This window comes from Carlito syrichta, unplaced genomic scaffold, assembly GCF_000164805.1.
Source record: "Carlito syrichta isolate Samal-C Ts95f unplaced genomic scaffold, Tarsius_syrichta-2.0.1 Scaffold287775, whole genome shotgun sequence".
Classification (NCBI taxonomy): domain Eukaryota; kingdom Metazoa; phylum Chordata; class Mammalia; order Primates; family Tarsiidae; genus Carlito; species Carlito syrichta.
In genome coordinates, this window is record NW_007231871.1 from 40688 (window position 1) to 57674 (window position 16987).

Here is a 16987-nt window from a genome sequence, read left to right on the forward strand (position 1 = left end):
GTCAGCTCAAACAATTTTCTTGCCTCCACCTCCCAAAGTGCTGGGATAATAAGTGTGAGTCACCATGCCCAGCTTAACCAGCAGTTTAAAGTGCACTATCCCAGAATTTAGGTCAACTTCTTGGATTCCAATGTGTAATATTCTGAATTTGGTTTGGAGAGCAAGAGATCCAGATTCAAATCTCACCTCCACCATTTGTTGTCGAACTTGGTTAAGTCTCTTCAGCTCTGAAAGACTGTTTCCACCTTTGTAAAATGGACGTAATCAAAGGGAAATTAGTGAACTAACATGTCATAGTAAATGCTTTATACAGGAGTTCTCGAGGTGTGTTTCCCCAGACCAGTAACATCAGTACCACCTGGAAACTTGATAGAAATGCGAATTCTCCCTGGGTGCGGTGGCTCACACCTATAATTCCAGCACTTTGGGAGGTGGAGGCAAGAGGATTACCTGAACTCAGGGGTTCGAGACCAGCCTGGGCAACTTGGCGAGATCTCGTCTCTACAATAAATCAGAAAATTAGCCGGGCGTTGTGGTGCATGCCTGTAGTTCCAGCTGCTTGGAAGGCTGAAGCGGAAGGATCGCCTGAGCCCAACGGGTCGAGGCTGCGGTGGCTGTGAGCGTGCCACTGCACTCCAGCTTGGCGATAGAATGAGACTCTGACAAAAAAAAAAAAAAGAAAGAAAAGAAAGAAAGAAAGAAAGAAAGGAAGAAAAGAAAAGAAAAAGGAAAAGGAAAGAAATGCGAATTATCGGGCCTCACACCCCCCCCCCCCCCTCCCCCCCGGCGTACTGAATCAGAAACTCTAGGGGTGGGATCCAGCAATCTGTTTTAACAAGTCTTGCAGGTGATACTGATGCATGCGCAAGTTTGGGAACCACAGGCTCAAAACGTGGTAACTATTAGCAGTTAGTACTAGAGCCTGTAGAGATGTGCTGTGGGCAGATGATGAAAGGCTCAGCAGGTTGAAATTAAGCGCCAAAGTGTCAGGAGGATCCACAGGTAAAGGTTGGAACTGTCTCATCCTCTGCTCGCCACCCTCCCTTCTCCCTCAGAGGGGCACTGCCGAGAGCGCTCGCTCATTGGTGGAGTCTCTTGTCGACATTCACCATCCACCCATCCGCAGAAGAGAGTATAAAATGAGAGGGGCGGGACTACTTGACGCGGCGAGAGCTGCTCGCCTATTGGCTACAGACCACGCCGCGGGGCGGGGCGAAGCTGTGCGTGCTCAGGGCCGAGGTACGCTTCCGGCGGCCGTTGAAACATGGCGACTGTCGCCGAACTGAAGGCTGGTGAGTGGGAGTTAGGAGGCTTGCTGGGTGGGAAGTATCGGGCTATTGACCCGTGAAAAGAATGAGACGGGAGGAGAGCGCGGGGGACATGAGAGTCAGCGTTTCAGGGGTTCGCTCTGCGGCGGGGGGGGGTTCCCTGCGGGTGCGTCCCGCTGGAGTGGCGGCCGCCGAGCAGGGGCTCTTGGGGGAAGAGTTTCCCACCCGCAGCTTTGCAAGCGGTTTTGCGCTAGCGAGGATGCGCAGGCAGCTGAGCGGTCTCCAGGCCTGCATCCCGGGCCTCTGGCGTATCTCTCTGGACCCCACGGGGGTCCGAGGGCTTGGGCCGGGCTCTGCGCTGACAGCTGATGATTATGGTACCCGTTGCTTAAAAAAAAGCTTTAAAAAATACAAAAAAAGAAGTATGTACGTTAACTGAGACTTGTATGAAAATAAATTCATAAACAAATAAATAAACAAAATATACAGTCAAGTTAAAAAAAAAAGAAAACGTGCCCATTGGGATCTACTGATGCATCGATTTCAAAGTCTACTGTTGGGTTAACCAGCAGTTTATTTTTATTGTTATTAAAACAAATTTTTTTTTTTGAGTTGGAATCTCACGCTGTCACCCAGGCCAGAATGCGGAGTTCACGGCGACCGCAGCCTCGACCTGCTGGAGTAGGGCGTTCCTTCCCACTCAGCCTTCCAAGTAGCTGGAACTACAGGCATGCACCACCACGCCTAGCTAATTTTTAAAATTTATTGTAGCGATGGGATCTCGCCAAGTTGCCCAGGCTAGTCTTGAACCTCTGGGCTCGGTCAGTCCTCTCGTCTCTGCCTTCCAAAGTGCTGGGATTATAGGCGTGAGCCACGGTGCTGGCCTGGCCATTCGTTTCCAGAAAATTTCCTCACAGGTCGTTAAATGCCAGTTGTGAATGATGTTTGTACACCATTGACTCTGAGCAGACAATTCATAGTCATAATAGTGATCAGTGATTGAGCCTTACATGTCAGACGCTGCCAAGCTCATGTGTTATCTAATTGTTTTTCATGCAACAACCATATGCCCATTTTGCAGATTGTTACCCTGAGGTGCTGAGAGGTGAGGTAGTTAACCCAAAGTACTTTAGCTAGAAAGATGCAGAGTGTGGACATCTGGGTAGAATGCACAGGAGGGCCAGGCCTTAATCACTGAGCAAATACTGCTGCCCAATAAATGAAACCAGTTCCAGTTTTCAGGGAACTCAGGGTTTAGACCAATAATTCTTAAAGATTTGGAGGTGAGTCGATTGAATCTCTGAGAATATGATTCAGGAACCATTGATGTAAATATGTATTTGGGGCACAGAGTTGGTGAGCAGTCATAAAACAGGCATGCCTCCATCCAAAAGATCAGACTTCACATGAATCTATAGTCCCCTTCCCAGGGAAATACAGATGTCATATACTGTTGCATGCAATTTCAGCAGATTTAAAGATATTCTCGGAGGTCAGGTATAGTGGTTCACGCCTGTAATCCCAGCACTTTGGGAGGCGGAGGTGAGAAGATTGCCTGAGCCCAGGATTTTGAGACCAGTCTGTGCAACTTTATCTGTTAGAATTGGGGTTTAATTCTGTTGCCCAGGCTGGAATGCAGTGGCACAATCATGGCTCACTACAGCCTCGAACTCCTGGGCTCAAGTGATCCTCCTGCCTCCCGAGTAGCTGGGACTCCATGTGTGCACCACCTCACCCAGCTAATTTTTTTCTACTATTTTAGAGAGATGGGTTCTCCTATGTTGCCCAGGCTGATCTTGAACTCCTAGGCTCAAGCAATCCTCCCACCTCTGCCTCCCAAAGTGCTGAGATTAAAGGCGTGAGCCATGGTACCCAGCCTTAACTGTATTTTTAGCACAAACATGGCTTGTGAGAGTAAGTGTAATTGTTCAGTTTGTCTCAATGTTTAGATTGAGACTGAGAACTACTGTTGTATGTACTCTTCCTTTTCAACATTTTTCTTAAGCATATGACTGAGAAAAAATTTACTTTATAACTGAAACATTAATATTTTATATTGAACAGTTTTAAAGGACACCTTGGAAAAAAAGGGAGTGCTAGGGCACTTAAAAGCAAGGATCCGAGCAGAAGTTTTCAGTGCCCTGGATGATGACCATGAATCTCCACCATCGTTGTCTCATGAAAACCTTCTAATTAATGAATTAATTCGGGAGTATTTGGAGTTCAACAAATACAAGTATACAGCATCTGTCCTCATAGCAGGTAAGCAGTTAACGCTCTCACCTAAAACAAAATCTGCATTTTACTCCCTAACTTCTCAGAAAGATCTTATCCTGGACATAGAATTCTACTTCCAAACATTATTGTCTGCATGACTAGGACATGAAAGTCACATGGGCTCCTTCTGTGCCTTAATTTCTCATAAGCCTTATTATATTGTAGGGGAAAATACATAAAGAAGCCCTTATACTAGGTGTATGCTGTGAAGTCATCTGTAATTCCTGATACTGAGGAAAAACAGTTGTTGACATTCTGTTTGCTGTCAGTTTTTCTTTTAAAACACTGAGATTAAACATATCCTTTATTGAACAATATAAAGGCTGAGCGCGGTGGCTCAAGCCTGTTATCCCAGCACTTTGGGAGGCTGAGACGAGAGGATTGCCTGAACTTGGGGGTTCGAGACCAGCCTGGGCAACTTGGTGAGACCTTGTCTCTACAATAAATCAAAAAATTAGCCGTGTGTGGTGGCATGTGCCTGTGGTTCTAGCTACTTGGAAGGCTGAGGCAGAAGGATCACATGAGCCTAGTGGGTTGAGGCTATGGTGGCCATGAGTGTGCTACTGCACTCATGGCCACTGTATGCAAAAAAAAAAAAAAAAAAGATAAACTATGTATATAAATTTGTGATGGGAAGGAGAGAATGATATTGGGGGAATGGGAAGAATGGGGTGGGCAGTTAGATAGGAATTTCCTTTAGCTGTTTTTTTTTTTTTGAGTCGGAGTCTCACTGTGTCGCCCAGGCTGGAGTACAGTGGCATACTCATGGCCACTGCAGCCTCGACCTGCTGGGCTCAGGCGATCCTTTCTGCCTCAGCCTGCCAAGTAGCTGGAATTACAGGTGTGTGCCAACATGCCTGGCTAGTTTTTTTGACTTATTATAGAGGTCTCGACATGTTGCCCAGGCAGGTCTTGAACCCGTGGGCTTAGGCAGTCCTCCTGCCTCAGCCTTCCAAAGTACCGGGATTACAGGCATGAGCCACCATACTGGACTACTTCAGCTATTAAATTTTATTTATTTATTTATTTTTATAATGGAGACTGGATCTTGCTATGTTTCTCAGGCTGGTCTCAAATTCCTGGGCTCAAGTGATCTTCCAGCCTCATTCTCCCAAAGTGCTAGAATTACAGATGTAAGCCACTGTGCCCAACAGTTAAATTTTATTTATTTATTTAGTTAGTTTTTTTGTTTTTTTGAGGTGGAGTCTCACTCTGTCGCCCAGACTGGAGTGCAGTGGCCGCTCCCGGCCACCGCAGTCTCAACCTGCTGGGCTCCGGCGATCCTTCCACCTCAGCCTTCCAAGTAGCCGGAATTACAGACATGCGCTACCATGCCCGGCTGATTTTTTGATTTATTGTAGAGATGAGGTCTCGCTGCCCGGGCGGGTCTCGAACCCGTGGGCTCAGGCAATCCACTCACTTCAGCCTCCCAAAGGCGCGGGATTACAGGCTGAGCCACTGAGCCCGGCTGTTTGTTTATTTTTTAATTGAAATCTCACTCTGTCACCCAGGCTGGAGTGCAGTGGCACGCTTACGGCCACTGCAGCCTCAATCTGCTGGTCTCAGGTGATCCTTCTGCCTCAGCCCTCCAAGCAGCTGGAACTACAGGCACACGCCACTACACACAGCTAATTTTATTTATTGTAGAGACAAGTCCTCGCCATTTTGTTTAGGCTGGTCTCGAACCCATGGGCTCAGGCAATTCTCTCTCCTTTACCTCCCAAAGTGCTGAGATTACAGGCATGAGCCACCGCACCTGGCTATTTCTTAAGAAAGAAATATTCTCTTGCAGTCTAATGGTTATTAATTTGGGTGGTGAAGATATTTTTAACATTTTCTGCTGACTTTTTAAATGTCTTGCTCCAAATAAGTGAGGAGAGACTGGATGTAAGTAAGTCAAGATTCTGGCTAGCTCTGGGCTTGAGGAGGAAATGCAGTTGGGGGATAAACCAGGGCACCTTTTGCGCCCATCACTTGACTCCCACGTCTCGGGGATTATCCTTGCTTTAAGACTAATTCAGGCCTCAGGCGTGTGTCTCATCACAGAATAAGATCATGAAGGGGATTTTGGAAGAGAGAATGAGTTTTTGTTTGTGAAGTTACAATTTGCCATTACAGCCTCTTTATTTAATACTAAGCATACATCTTAACTGCATAAAACTGATGATTGTTTTTAGTCTAACAATTTCTGATATAAGCATTTCTACTTTCCTTAGTTACAGATGGCTATATAATACCATTAATATCTAGAAAAGAAGAAAATTATGAGAATATCATCAATTAGGTGTCTTGGACTTGGGCTTCCCTAGAATGAAATAGAGTGACAGTAGTGAAGTTTCATATTAAATGTTTTGGCTTTTTAAACAAGGTACACCAGACATGGTGACTCACACCTGTTATCCCAGCACTTTGGGAGGTGGAGGTGAGAGGATTGCCTGAGTCCAGGGTTTTGAGACCAGCAACTTGGTGAGACCTTGTCTCTACAATAAATCAAGAAAAATTAGCTGAGTGTGGTGGCGCATGCCTGTAGTTCCAGCTACTTGGAAGGCTGAGATGGAAGGATCGCCTGAGCCCAGCAGGTGGAAGCTACGGTGGCCATGAGTGTGCCACTGCACTCTAGCCTGGGCAGTGCAGTGAGACTCTGACTTAAAAAAAAAAAACAAAAACTAAGGTATGATTTACATATAATAAAATTTACTTTTTTAAGTATACATTTCTTTTTTTTTTTTTTTTTTTTTTTTTGAGTTGGAGTGCAGTGTAGGCTGGAGTGCAGTGGCACACTCATGGCCACTGCAGCCTCCACCTGCTGGGCTCAGGCGATCCTTCCATCTCAGCCTTCCAAGTAACTGGAAATACAGGCATGCGCCACCACACCCAGCTAATTTTTCGTGATTTATTGCAGAGACTAGGTCTCACCAAGTTGCCCAGGCTGGTCTTGAATCCCTGGGCTCAGGCAATTCTCTCGCCGCCACCTCCCAAAGTGCTGGGATTACAGGCGTGAGCCACCATACCCAGCTCTTAGGTATACAGTTCTGTGGGTTTATTCAGATGCATGTATTTGTGTAACTACCACCATTATCAAGACAGAACACTTCCATCCCCTCAGAAGATTCTCTGGTGCTCTTTGGTATTCATCCTCTTCACCTACCCCCAACCCCTGACGTCCACTTACCTTTTGTTTTCTGTGTCTCTAGTTGCCTTTTCCAGAATGTCCTAGAAAAGGAACCATACAGAATGGAACCTTGTCACTTAGTGTAATGCATCTGAGTTTCTACCATATTGGTCTTTTCTTGTGAATAGCATTGCATTATGGCTGTGCTTGTTGTTAACTGTTATCAGTTGGTGGGTATTGGGTCGTTTTTATGGAAGTTTTTGGCAATTATGAATTGAGCTGCTGTAAACATTTGCATATGGGTTTTGTGTGAACATAAATTTTCATTTCTTTTGAGTAAGTAGCTAAGGGTGGGATTGCTGGGTTGTGTGGCTGTTTTCCAAAGTGACTGTTCCATTTTGCTTTCCCAACAGCAAAGTATGAGAGTTCCTTTTGCCCCACATTGTATGTTAGTTCTGACTTTACTTTTAGACTTACTGTCACCAAATGGGTATTTTTTTTCAAAAGTAAGTTATTTGTACACAGACTTCTAGAATCTAGTAGTGTAGTTTGGATGCAGAAACTGTATTTTTCCAACCAAACACTAGGGGATTTATAAAGTGAATTTATGTTAAACTGTGTTAAGGTATGCATTCATGTGCTGTTGTCATTCTTCCAAAACCTGAAAATGTGTATAGCTTGGTCAGTGTGATTCTTATCAAAATCACATTTGCTTTTTAGACTAATAGACTCAGTATTCTCATGAATTGTTTTCCCTAGAAGCTGGTCAACCTGTAGTTCCACTGGACAGACAGTTTCTCATCCATGAACTAAACGCATTTGAAGAATCAAAGGATAATACAATGTAAGAAGTTTTTTTTTTTTAAAGAGGTTTCAGATACTGTCGTATTAGAGTCATAATTGCACAGGGTTTATTTCTTTCAATTCAGCAGGTATTTATTCAGCTCTAGTGTGTGTCAGGCATTGTACTAAGTCCAAGATGTGCAGCGTGAGCAAGTCAGATGAAGTCGATGTTTGCTGGAGCTTAAATTCCTGTGGCTTCAGAGTGACTAAGAGTCTCCACTGCTTTCTAAGGGTAACTGTTTTTGGCTTCTTGATCCAGTCTTTTTCCTTCCGAGGTGTTTTGTTGCATCCGTTGTTTTCTTCTTCATATTTAACTCTTCTCCACTGCTTCCTTCACTTCAACTTGGGGATGTACTCAGATCTCTCCTTTCCTGGAAAACTTATCAGTTCCCAACCCCTTGATACCCTTTTAACCACCAAACTTTCTGAGTCAATCCTCTGCTCTCATTTAGCTATTGCCCTCTTCTTCGCCCTTCCTGCATCTTAAATTATCCTCTCACTATTTTTTTCTTCTTTTTTTAGTCGGAGTCTTTCTCTGTTGCCCAGGCTAGAGTCAGTGGCATGTTCATGGCTCACCACAGCCTTGATCTCTACCTCAGCCTCCTGTGAGCTGGGATCACAGACAGGCGCCACCACACCCAACTAATTTTTTTACTTTTTGTAGAGACAAGGTCTCGCTCCATTTCCTAGGCTGATCTTGAATTCCTGGGGAAGCGATCCTTCCACCTCTGCCCCTTAAAGTGCTGCAATTATAGGTATGAGCCACCGCAACTGTCTCCTCTCACCATTTATATGGAAACTGTTCTTGAAAAGGAAGGGTGACCGCTTTTTAATAGTTTCTTAGTTCTTTTCTGATATCACTTTTTCTTAAACTTTTTCCAGTAGGTCCAAAGAAATGGCCAATAAAAAAACCCAAAACAATTTGTACTTAGGAGGCCAGAGAAGATCGTTTAAAGCAGCTTTTCTCTAGCTAGAGGTTTCTTTGAAGCATATGTTTTGTTGTCCTAAAAGTATATTAAATTTTTTCATTGTATTTCATGGTAAAATTGTGTTTGGTGTTTGTTTTTGAGTTGTTGTCTCACTCTGTTGCCCAGACTGGAGTGCAGTAGCTCGCTCATGGCTACTGCAGCCTCGACCTGCTGGGCTCAGGTGATCTTTCTGCCTCAGCCTTCCAAGTAGCTGGAATTATAGGCACGTACTACCACGCCCAGCTAATTTTTTGTTTTATTGTAGAGACAAGGTCTCACCAAGTTGCCCAGGCTGATCTCGAACCCCCAAGCTCAGGCAATCCTCTTGCCTCTCCCTACCAAAGTACTGGGATTACAGACATGAGCCACTATACCCAGCTTCACAGTGCTCTTTATAGATGTGCAATAAAATTCTTATTGTGGTGAATTTCATTTACCAAGATTTGTTTACTATCTATATAAGATCAAGGTGATTTTGATAAAGAGATCAAAGAAAGTATTTCTTGACTTGTTCTATTGTTCTGTAATGACCACAGAAGGCTTCAGCAGCAGTACTAAGCTGATACAGTGGAAGTCAGTTGCTATTCTACATTTTCAAGCCAAAATTTGATCTGAATAAGTGCAAATTGGGAAAATGCACTAATGAAATGTTGTTACAGCACTATATATTTAACTAATAATGTAACTGTTTAGAAACTGCATTTTAATTTTAGTAGTTACTGAGCATCTTGGCTTTGTCCACCTATGTGCTGGGTAGGTTATGCTCTTTTCCTGACAGAAAGACTTTGTAAGCTTGAGACATGAACAAGTAGAACAAGCTCAATGCTTGTTTGCACATTTTTTTTTTTTTTTTTTTGAGTTGGAGTCTCACTCTGTCACCCAGGCTGGAGGGCAGTGGCACGCTCCCGGCCACCGCAGCCTCGACCTGCTGGGCTCCAGCGATCCTTCCGCCTCAGCCTTCCGAGTAGCTGGAACTACAGGCACGCGCTACCACACCTGGCTAATTTTTTGATTTTTATTGTAGAGATAAGGTCTCACCAAGTTGTTTGATTTTTATTGTAGAGATGAGGTCTCAAACCCATGGGCTCAGGCAGTTCACTCACCTCAGCATCCTAAAGGCATGGGATTACAGGCTGAGCCACCGAGCCCAGCTGTTTGTACATCTTATGATTAAATATCGACACGAGACGCCATGAACTCCTAGAGGAAGAGCAGTGACCAGAATGGTTAGGATAAATCTCATTTGAGTAGGGTAGTTAGAATTTGTTTTAGTCATAGTAAAAGTAATTGTTCATTTTAAGAAGTGTCATTAGCACATAAGAGTATGCTCTGAAGAGAAAGTGACTGTCCCCATCCCGCCCACTGAAGCCTAATCTCACTCCCCAGAGGCAACCACTGTGAACATGTTCCCTTGCATTCAGCCCCATGTGGAATATATATTCAAAGCACTTACATGTATACTTCCTCCCACATATTTAAGGGACGTACTTCTACAACTTGTTTTTCATGCCAGCATATATAAATGTCTGTTTTTCTTCTTTTTAAAATTATGAGTAACGTCAGACACACAGAAGCAGAGTGCTAGAACAGACATCTGTGTTCCTCTCAGATCTGGAGTGCTATATTTTGTCTCTGAGTGTTTTAATCATATAAAATGCTAGGGGTTTCTTTGAAGGCCACCTGTCCTGTTCTCATCCCCACTAGCATAACCATGTTTTTTTCTTTTTGTTTTAAACAACTCGGTAGTGTTCTGTGTACCAAAATTGATGTATGTATTCTATTTTTGGTGGAGACTTAGATTGTTTTGAGTGTCTTGCTGTTGCAAGAGATACTGCATGAATGTTGGTCCACTTACAAATCTGCCTACCTGCCATGTGCCAGGCACTGTGGTAGGCGCTGGAGCTGGCAGTGTCACTGTGAGCCTTACTTTCTGCAGTGTTATCTGGGAATGAGTTTTTCTGGAGTGTGCTCTGTGGGTTGCTTGTTTGTGAGATGCTCACCACAAAAGGGGATGGGAAGGCCACTGTACCAGCCCAGTGCTGGAGGTGCATAGTGCATGTTGGTGTGGCAGCTGCTCTGGGAAATCCACCCACCCAGCTCAGGGTCTCCAAGTTTACTTGGCCTAATTCGTCATATCCCGCAGAGCCCGTGTGCATGGGTACACTGAAGCACTGGATCTGAGTGTTTTAAATTAAACAAAAAAGCAGGTAATAATTTAAAAAGCATAAACGGTGGCCACTTTTGAGAAATATAAAAATTGTATGGATCACCGGAGCCCAGCAGGTCGAGGCCGCGGTGGCTGGGAGCGGCCACTGCACCCGGCCACTGCACTCCAGTCTGGGCGACAGAGTGAGACTCCAACTCAAAAAAAAAAAAATTGTATAATTGAGAAGAGTGGGAAAAATAATTTGGAGGAGTCTGAGTGTGGCTGAGGGTGGGCAGTGAGGCATTGCATCATTAAAATACACATAATTTTCCACTTTGCAATTGTTGGAAATGAGCAACAATTATATTCACTTGGCTTCTTGGTAGCTTTTGAGCTATTTGCTGCAGGTGAAAGTATTAAGAAGCAAGTTGATGGACAACTTTGTTTTATTTATTTATTTATTTTTAAAATGTGGGGTACAATGCAGGATGAGGAATACAAATAACAGCTTTGTATTTTAAGGTAGGTAACTTCTTTAAGCCCTTGTTTCTCACACTTCAGTGATTCACTCAGAGTTTGCATATCCACATACTGCTTGTATTACAGATCTATAGTGCTACATCTGAAACCCTTGAGGCCAGATGTAGTTTGAAGATCAGAAGTTTCAAGTTTTAAAAAAGTAACATTGAGCTGGGAGCAGTGGGTTATGCCTGTAATTCTAGCACTTTTGGAGGCGGAGGTGAGAGAATTGCCTGAGCCCATGGGTTTGAGACCAGGCTGGGCAACTTGGTGAGACCTTGTCTCTACAGTAAATCAAAAAAATTAGCTAGGTGTGATGGTATGTGCCTATGGTTCTGGTTCCTGCTACTTGGAAGGCTGAGGTTGAAAGGATCTGCTGAGCCCAGCAGGTTGAGGTGCAGTGTGTGTGACACTGCACTTCAGCCTGGGCAACAGAATGAGACTGACTCAAAAAAAAAAAAAGAAGTAACATTGTACATAGACCAAATTCTACATAGCTCATTCTAAGGTAGAGCACTACAGTCACAAAATAGTTTTCAGAGAAACTTGAGAATTTTCACACAAAGTAAGAGAATGCCTGCACTAGCCTTATGTGAGGTCAAGCCATGCAAACAAATGAGTTTATGCCAATTTTATGAAGAAAATTCTACCTTTCTGAGGTTTTGCATTTCAGGATTGCGGACGAGGCATCATGAGGCTCTACTTTTCTTTAAATTATCTTTTTAAACTTCTTTTTTCTTTCCTTCTTTTTCCTTTTTTTTTTTTTTTTTTTTAAGATGGAGTCTTGCTCTGTCACCCAGGCTGGACTTCAGCCCAGCTCCTGGGCTCTAGTCCTCCTCCTACCACAGCTTCCCAAGTAGCTGGGACTATAGGTGTGCACCAACATGCCCGGCTAATTATTTTTAATTTTTTTTTTTGGTAGAGATGGAATTTCACCCAGGGTGGACTCAAACTCCTGGCCTCAAACAGTCCTCCTGCCTCAGCCTCCCAAATCACTGGGTTTACAGGCATAAACCACCATACCTGACCGAAACTTCTTCATTTATTTTCACTGTAGGATAAACTTATTTTATTTATTTTTAGAGCAGGGTCTCACTCTGCTCTCCAGGCTCTATTGCAGTGGCACATCATAGCTCATGAAAACTTTGAATTCCTGAGGTCAAGTGGTTTGCCTGTCTCAGTTTCTCAAGTAGCTGGGACTACAGGTACATGTCACCATGCCCCGCTAATTTTTTTTTAACTTTTTTTTTTTTGTAGAGACAGAGTCTTCTTACTATGTTGCTCAAGCTGATCTTGAACTCCTGGCCTCAAGTGATCCTCCTGCCTCAGCCTTCCAAAGTGCTAGGATTATAGGTGTTGGCCACTCTGCCTAGCCTAAACTTAAAAAAAAAACCATAAACCTTAATATCCATGAAGTCACAGGTTAAATGTTCTAATGGCACTTAAAAATATGTGACCCTTTTTTTTCATTTGAGTTGGAGTCTCATTCCGTCACCCAGGCAGGAGTACAGTGTGGTGGCACGCTCACGGCCAACCCAGCGTTGACCTGCTGGGCTCTGGCAGTCCTTCTGCCTCAGCCTTCCAAGCAGCCAGAACTACAGGCATGTGTCACCACACCCGGCTAATTTTTTATTTATTGTAGAGACAAGATCTCGTCAAATTGCATGGGCTGGTCTCAAATTCACAGGCTTAGGCAATCCACTTGCCTTGGCCCCCCCAAAGTGCTGGGATTACAGGCTGAACCACTGAGCCTGGCCGTAACTCTTAAAAAGTTTAAATCTTAAGTAAACTTTATAGAATGATAATTTTTATTTATTTATTTAAAAAATGTAAAAAAAAAATTTTTTTGAGTTGGAGCCTCACTCTGTCGCCCAGACTGGAGTGAAGTGGCCGCTCCTGGCCACCGCAGCCTCGACCTACTGGGCTCTGGTGATCTTTCTGCCTCAGACTTCCAAGTAGCTGGAACTACAGGTGCACGCTACCATACCTGGCTAATTTTTTTGATTTAATTATAGAGATGAGGTCTCGCCAGGTTGCCCGGGCGGGTCTTGAACCCGCGGGCTCAGGCAATCCACTCACCTCGGCCTCCCAAAGCGCAGGATTACAGGCTGAGCCACTGAGCCCAGCAAAATTTTTTTTTAAGTTGGAGTCTTACTCTGTTCCCAGGCTGAAATGCAGTAGCATGCTGACAGCTACCAAAGCCTCAACTTGCTGCGCTCAGGCAATCCCTCTGCCTCAGTCTTTCAAGTAACTGGAACTACAGGTGCCACCACACCTGGCTAATTTTTCTTGATATATTGTAGAGACGAGGTCTTGCCAAGTTGCCCAGGCTGGTCTCGGACCCATGGACTCAGACAGTCCTCTCACCTTCGCCTCCCAGAGTGCTGGGATTACAGGTGCAAACCACCACACCCGGATTTTTTTTTTTTTTTTTTGACTAGGAGTCTCCCTCTGTCACCTAGGCTGGAGTTCAGTGGCACACTCACAGCCACCACAGCCTTGACCTGCTGGGCTCAGACGATCCTTCCACTTCAGACTTCTAAGTAGCTGGAACTACAGGTGTACACCACCATGCCTGGCTAACTTTTTGATTTATTGTAGACATGAAGTCTCACCGTGTTGCCCAGGCTTGTCTTAAATCCCTGGGCTCAGGCAATCTTCTTGCCTCTGCCTCCCAGAGTGCTGGGATGACAAGCGTGAGCCACTGCACCTGGCTAAATTGTGAATGTGTTTTCTCTGGATTTAAAAGTTGTCATTCGAGTTAAATGGTACTCTTAAATGTAAAAGTATGAACAGTTTGCTATTTGGATAATAATGCAGCTTTTTTTGTTTGTTTGAATTGGAGTCTCACTGTCACCCAAGCTGGAGTGCAGTGGTAGGCTCCTGGCCACTATAGCCTCGACCTGCTGGGCTCAGGTGATCCTTCTACCTGAGCCTTCCAAGAAGCTGGGACTACAGGTGTGCATCACCACATCCAGCTAATTTTTTGGTTTATTGTAGAGAGGTGCTGCCACATTACCCAGGCTTGCTTGAACCCTTAGACTCAGGCAATCTTCTCACCTTGGCCTCCCAGAGTGCTGGGATTACAGGCATGAACCACCATGCCTGGCAGTAATGCAGCTTTTTAAAGTTTATTTGGCCATTTTGATATCAGAGGTTACCTTCTAAAGAATGTTTTAAGCCTTTGCAGTGTGTGCAAACTTAATTTATTTTTTGTTTTCTTCCTACCATAGACCTCTTCTGTATGGAGTTTTAGCTCACTTCTTGCACGGAACTAAGGATGGCATCCAGAATGCATTCCAGAAAGGACCTTCTTTGCAGCTTCCACAATCCAGTCTCAATAGACAGCCCAGCAGAAGCAAGCAGATGGGTACCAGTTTCCTGAGATGCGTTATCTAGCAGTCCATAAGCAAGGCTTCTTCCTCTGTGTTTTTCTCTTTAGAGGCGTTTTCCCAGAGCTTTTAAATCATAGTTTAATTCTGCTCATACCTAATATAGTTGGCCTCTGTTACCCCCAAAAACATGGAAAGAGACTCTTGGAGGGGGAAGGAGGGTGAGACTAACTGGACAGGATTCTGTGGTATCATTTCATTACTGATTTTCATGTAAATGTATATTCCTTGGAGCAGCTTAGATCCTTAGTGTACTGAATAAATCGCTTTTTATCAAGTGAGTTTTTTTGCTTCATGATTGAAAAAGGCAAGATTACTGAATACAGATAGAGAAGTCAGAGGTATATGTGTCCTGTGTGTTAAGTTTAGACTACTTTTTATGGTAGAATGGGAGTTAACTACAAGTCACGAATTCTTAGGAGAGTAGCCCATACTGCTTTTTGTTTTTTAGAGACAGTGTCTTACTCTGATGAGTGAGAGACAGTGGTGTGATCACTGCAGCCTCGAATGCCTGGACTCAAGTGATCCTCTCACCTCAGCCTTTCAGGTAGGGATTCTAGGCAAGAGCCAATGTACCTAGCTGAGAATAGTCCATATTTCCTTTCAAATGCTCACTTTTATTTTATATTTCTTTTTTAAATTTTTATTTTTGAGTTGGAGTCTCACTCTGTCGTCGAGACTGGAGTGCAGTGGCCGCTCCCAGCCACCACAACCTTGACCTGCTGGGCTCCGGTATCCTTCTGCCTCAGCCTTCCAAGTAGCTGGAACTACAGGCGCGTGCTACCACGCCCGGCTAATTTTTGATTTATTGTAGAGATGAGGTCTTACCAAGTTGCCCAGGCGGGTCTCGAACCCGCGGGCTCAGGCAGTCCACTCACCTCAGCTTCCCAAAGTGCTGGGGTTACAGGCTTAAGCCACTGCATCCAGCCATTTAGGCATTCCTTTTGTTTTGTTTTTCTTGAGTTGAAGTCTCACTCTGTCGCCCAGGCTGGAGTGCAGTGGCACACTTACAACTACCCCAGCGTCAACCTGCTGGAATCCAGCAATCCTTCCTCCTCAGCCTTCCAAGTAGCTGAAATGATAGGTGTGTGCTACTGCGTCTAGCTAATTTTTTATTTTATTGTAGAGACGAGGTCTTGCCAAGTTTCCCGGGCTGGTCTTGAACCCGTGGGCTCAGGCAATCCACTCACCTTGGCCTCCCAAAGTGCTGGGATTACAGGCTGAGCCACCGAGCCTGGCCTAGGCACTTCTTAAAGTTTGGTGTCACCATTCAATATTTACATTTGTTCTGATCATCAGCTGCCTGACCCCTACCTAAAACCATCCTCCTTAAAAACAGACCAGTTTTCTACCAGAGCCAGAGACACTGTGCTATCCCATTCAGTTCAGATTCTCAAACTGGGAGCCTAGTGCTGATATAGCTAAAACAACAGAGAACTCATTTAAAAGTGAGCATTTGGGCCAGGCTTGGTGGCTCAGCCTGTAATTCTAGCACTTTGGGAGGCCAAGGCAAATGGATTGCCTGAGCCTGCGGGTTCAAGACCAGCCTGGGCAACCTGGTGAGACCTGGTCTCTACAATGAACCAAAAATTATTCAGTCGTTGTAGTACATGCCTATAGTTCCAGCTACTTGGAAGGTTGGGGTGGAGAGATCACCAAAGCCCAGCATGTCTATGCTGGGGATGGCCGTGAATGTGCCACTCCACTCCAACCTGGGTGACAGAGTGAGGCCAGGAGTTAAAGACCAAACTAGGCAGCATAGTGAGACCTTATCTCCACAAAAAATAAAAAAAGATAGCTAGGCATGGTGGCATGTGCCTGTAGTTCCAGCTACTCGTAGGGCTGAGGTGAGAGGATAGCTTAAATTCAAGTAGAGGCTGCAGTGAGCCAAGATCACACCATTGCATTCCAGCCTGGGCGACAGAGCAAGACCCTGTCTCTAAATTAAAAAAAAAAAACAAAAAAAAGCAAAATAAAATATTAATTTTGCAAGCACATGAGTAAGTGTCTAAAATTTTCAAATAAGATGACATTTCCTTTAACCTCTTTCCTTCTTTGGCTGTCCCTAACTCCTCATTTTCCTTCCCTTTCCATAGAAGGTACCCCTGTTAGCACTTTGGAGGTTATCCTTCAGGACTTGTTTCTGTGTTTTTTTGTTTTTTGAGTCAGGGTCTCACTGTGTTGTTCAGGCTGGAGTGCAGTAATATGATCATGGCTCATTGAAGCTTTGATCTCCTGGGCTCAGACGATCCTTCCACTTCAGTTTCCTGAGTAGCTGGAACTATAGGCCTACACTACCATGCCTAAGTAACTTTTTGATTTTTTTGTAGAGATGAGGTCTCACTATGTTGTCCAGGCTGGTCTTAAACTCCTGGGCTCAAGCGATCCTCCTACCTTGGCCTCCTAAAGATCACAGGCGTGAGCTCCGGCACCTGGCCAGACTTCTTTTTTTTTTTTTTTGG

At 44.4% G+C, this 16987-nt stretch overlaps 1 protein-coding gene across 7 annotated transcripts in view; it reads left to right on the forward strand.

Annotated features, from left to right (window-relative positions):
- Window positions 1–1204: 1204 nt before the first annotated feature.
- Window positions 1205–16987, forward strand: part of FOPNL (FGFR1OP N-terminal like) — a 17612-nt gene continuing 1829 nt past the window's right edge. Inside the window, exons 1-5 of one of the 7 annotated variants that reach the window (XM_008053009.1) lie at window positions 1205–1292; window positions 3333–3530; window positions 7417–7501; window positions 14367–14503; window positions 14977–15016. In XM_008053009.1, the coding sequence (XP_008051200.1) occupies window positions 1265–1292; window positions 3333–3530; window positions 7417–7501; window positions 14367–14503; window positions 14977–15002 (474 nt within the window). In that variant the 5' untranslated portion in view covers window positions 1205–1264 and the 3' untranslated portion in view covers window positions 15003–15016. Of the gene's footprint in view, window positions 1293–3332; window positions 3531–7416; window positions 7506–7586; window positions 7733–14366; window positions 14543–14976; window positions 15017–16987 lie in introns of those variants that run through there. The other 6 variants (XR_002481656.1, XM_008053008.2, XM_008053007.1 and 3 more) reach the window with 6 other exon arrangements.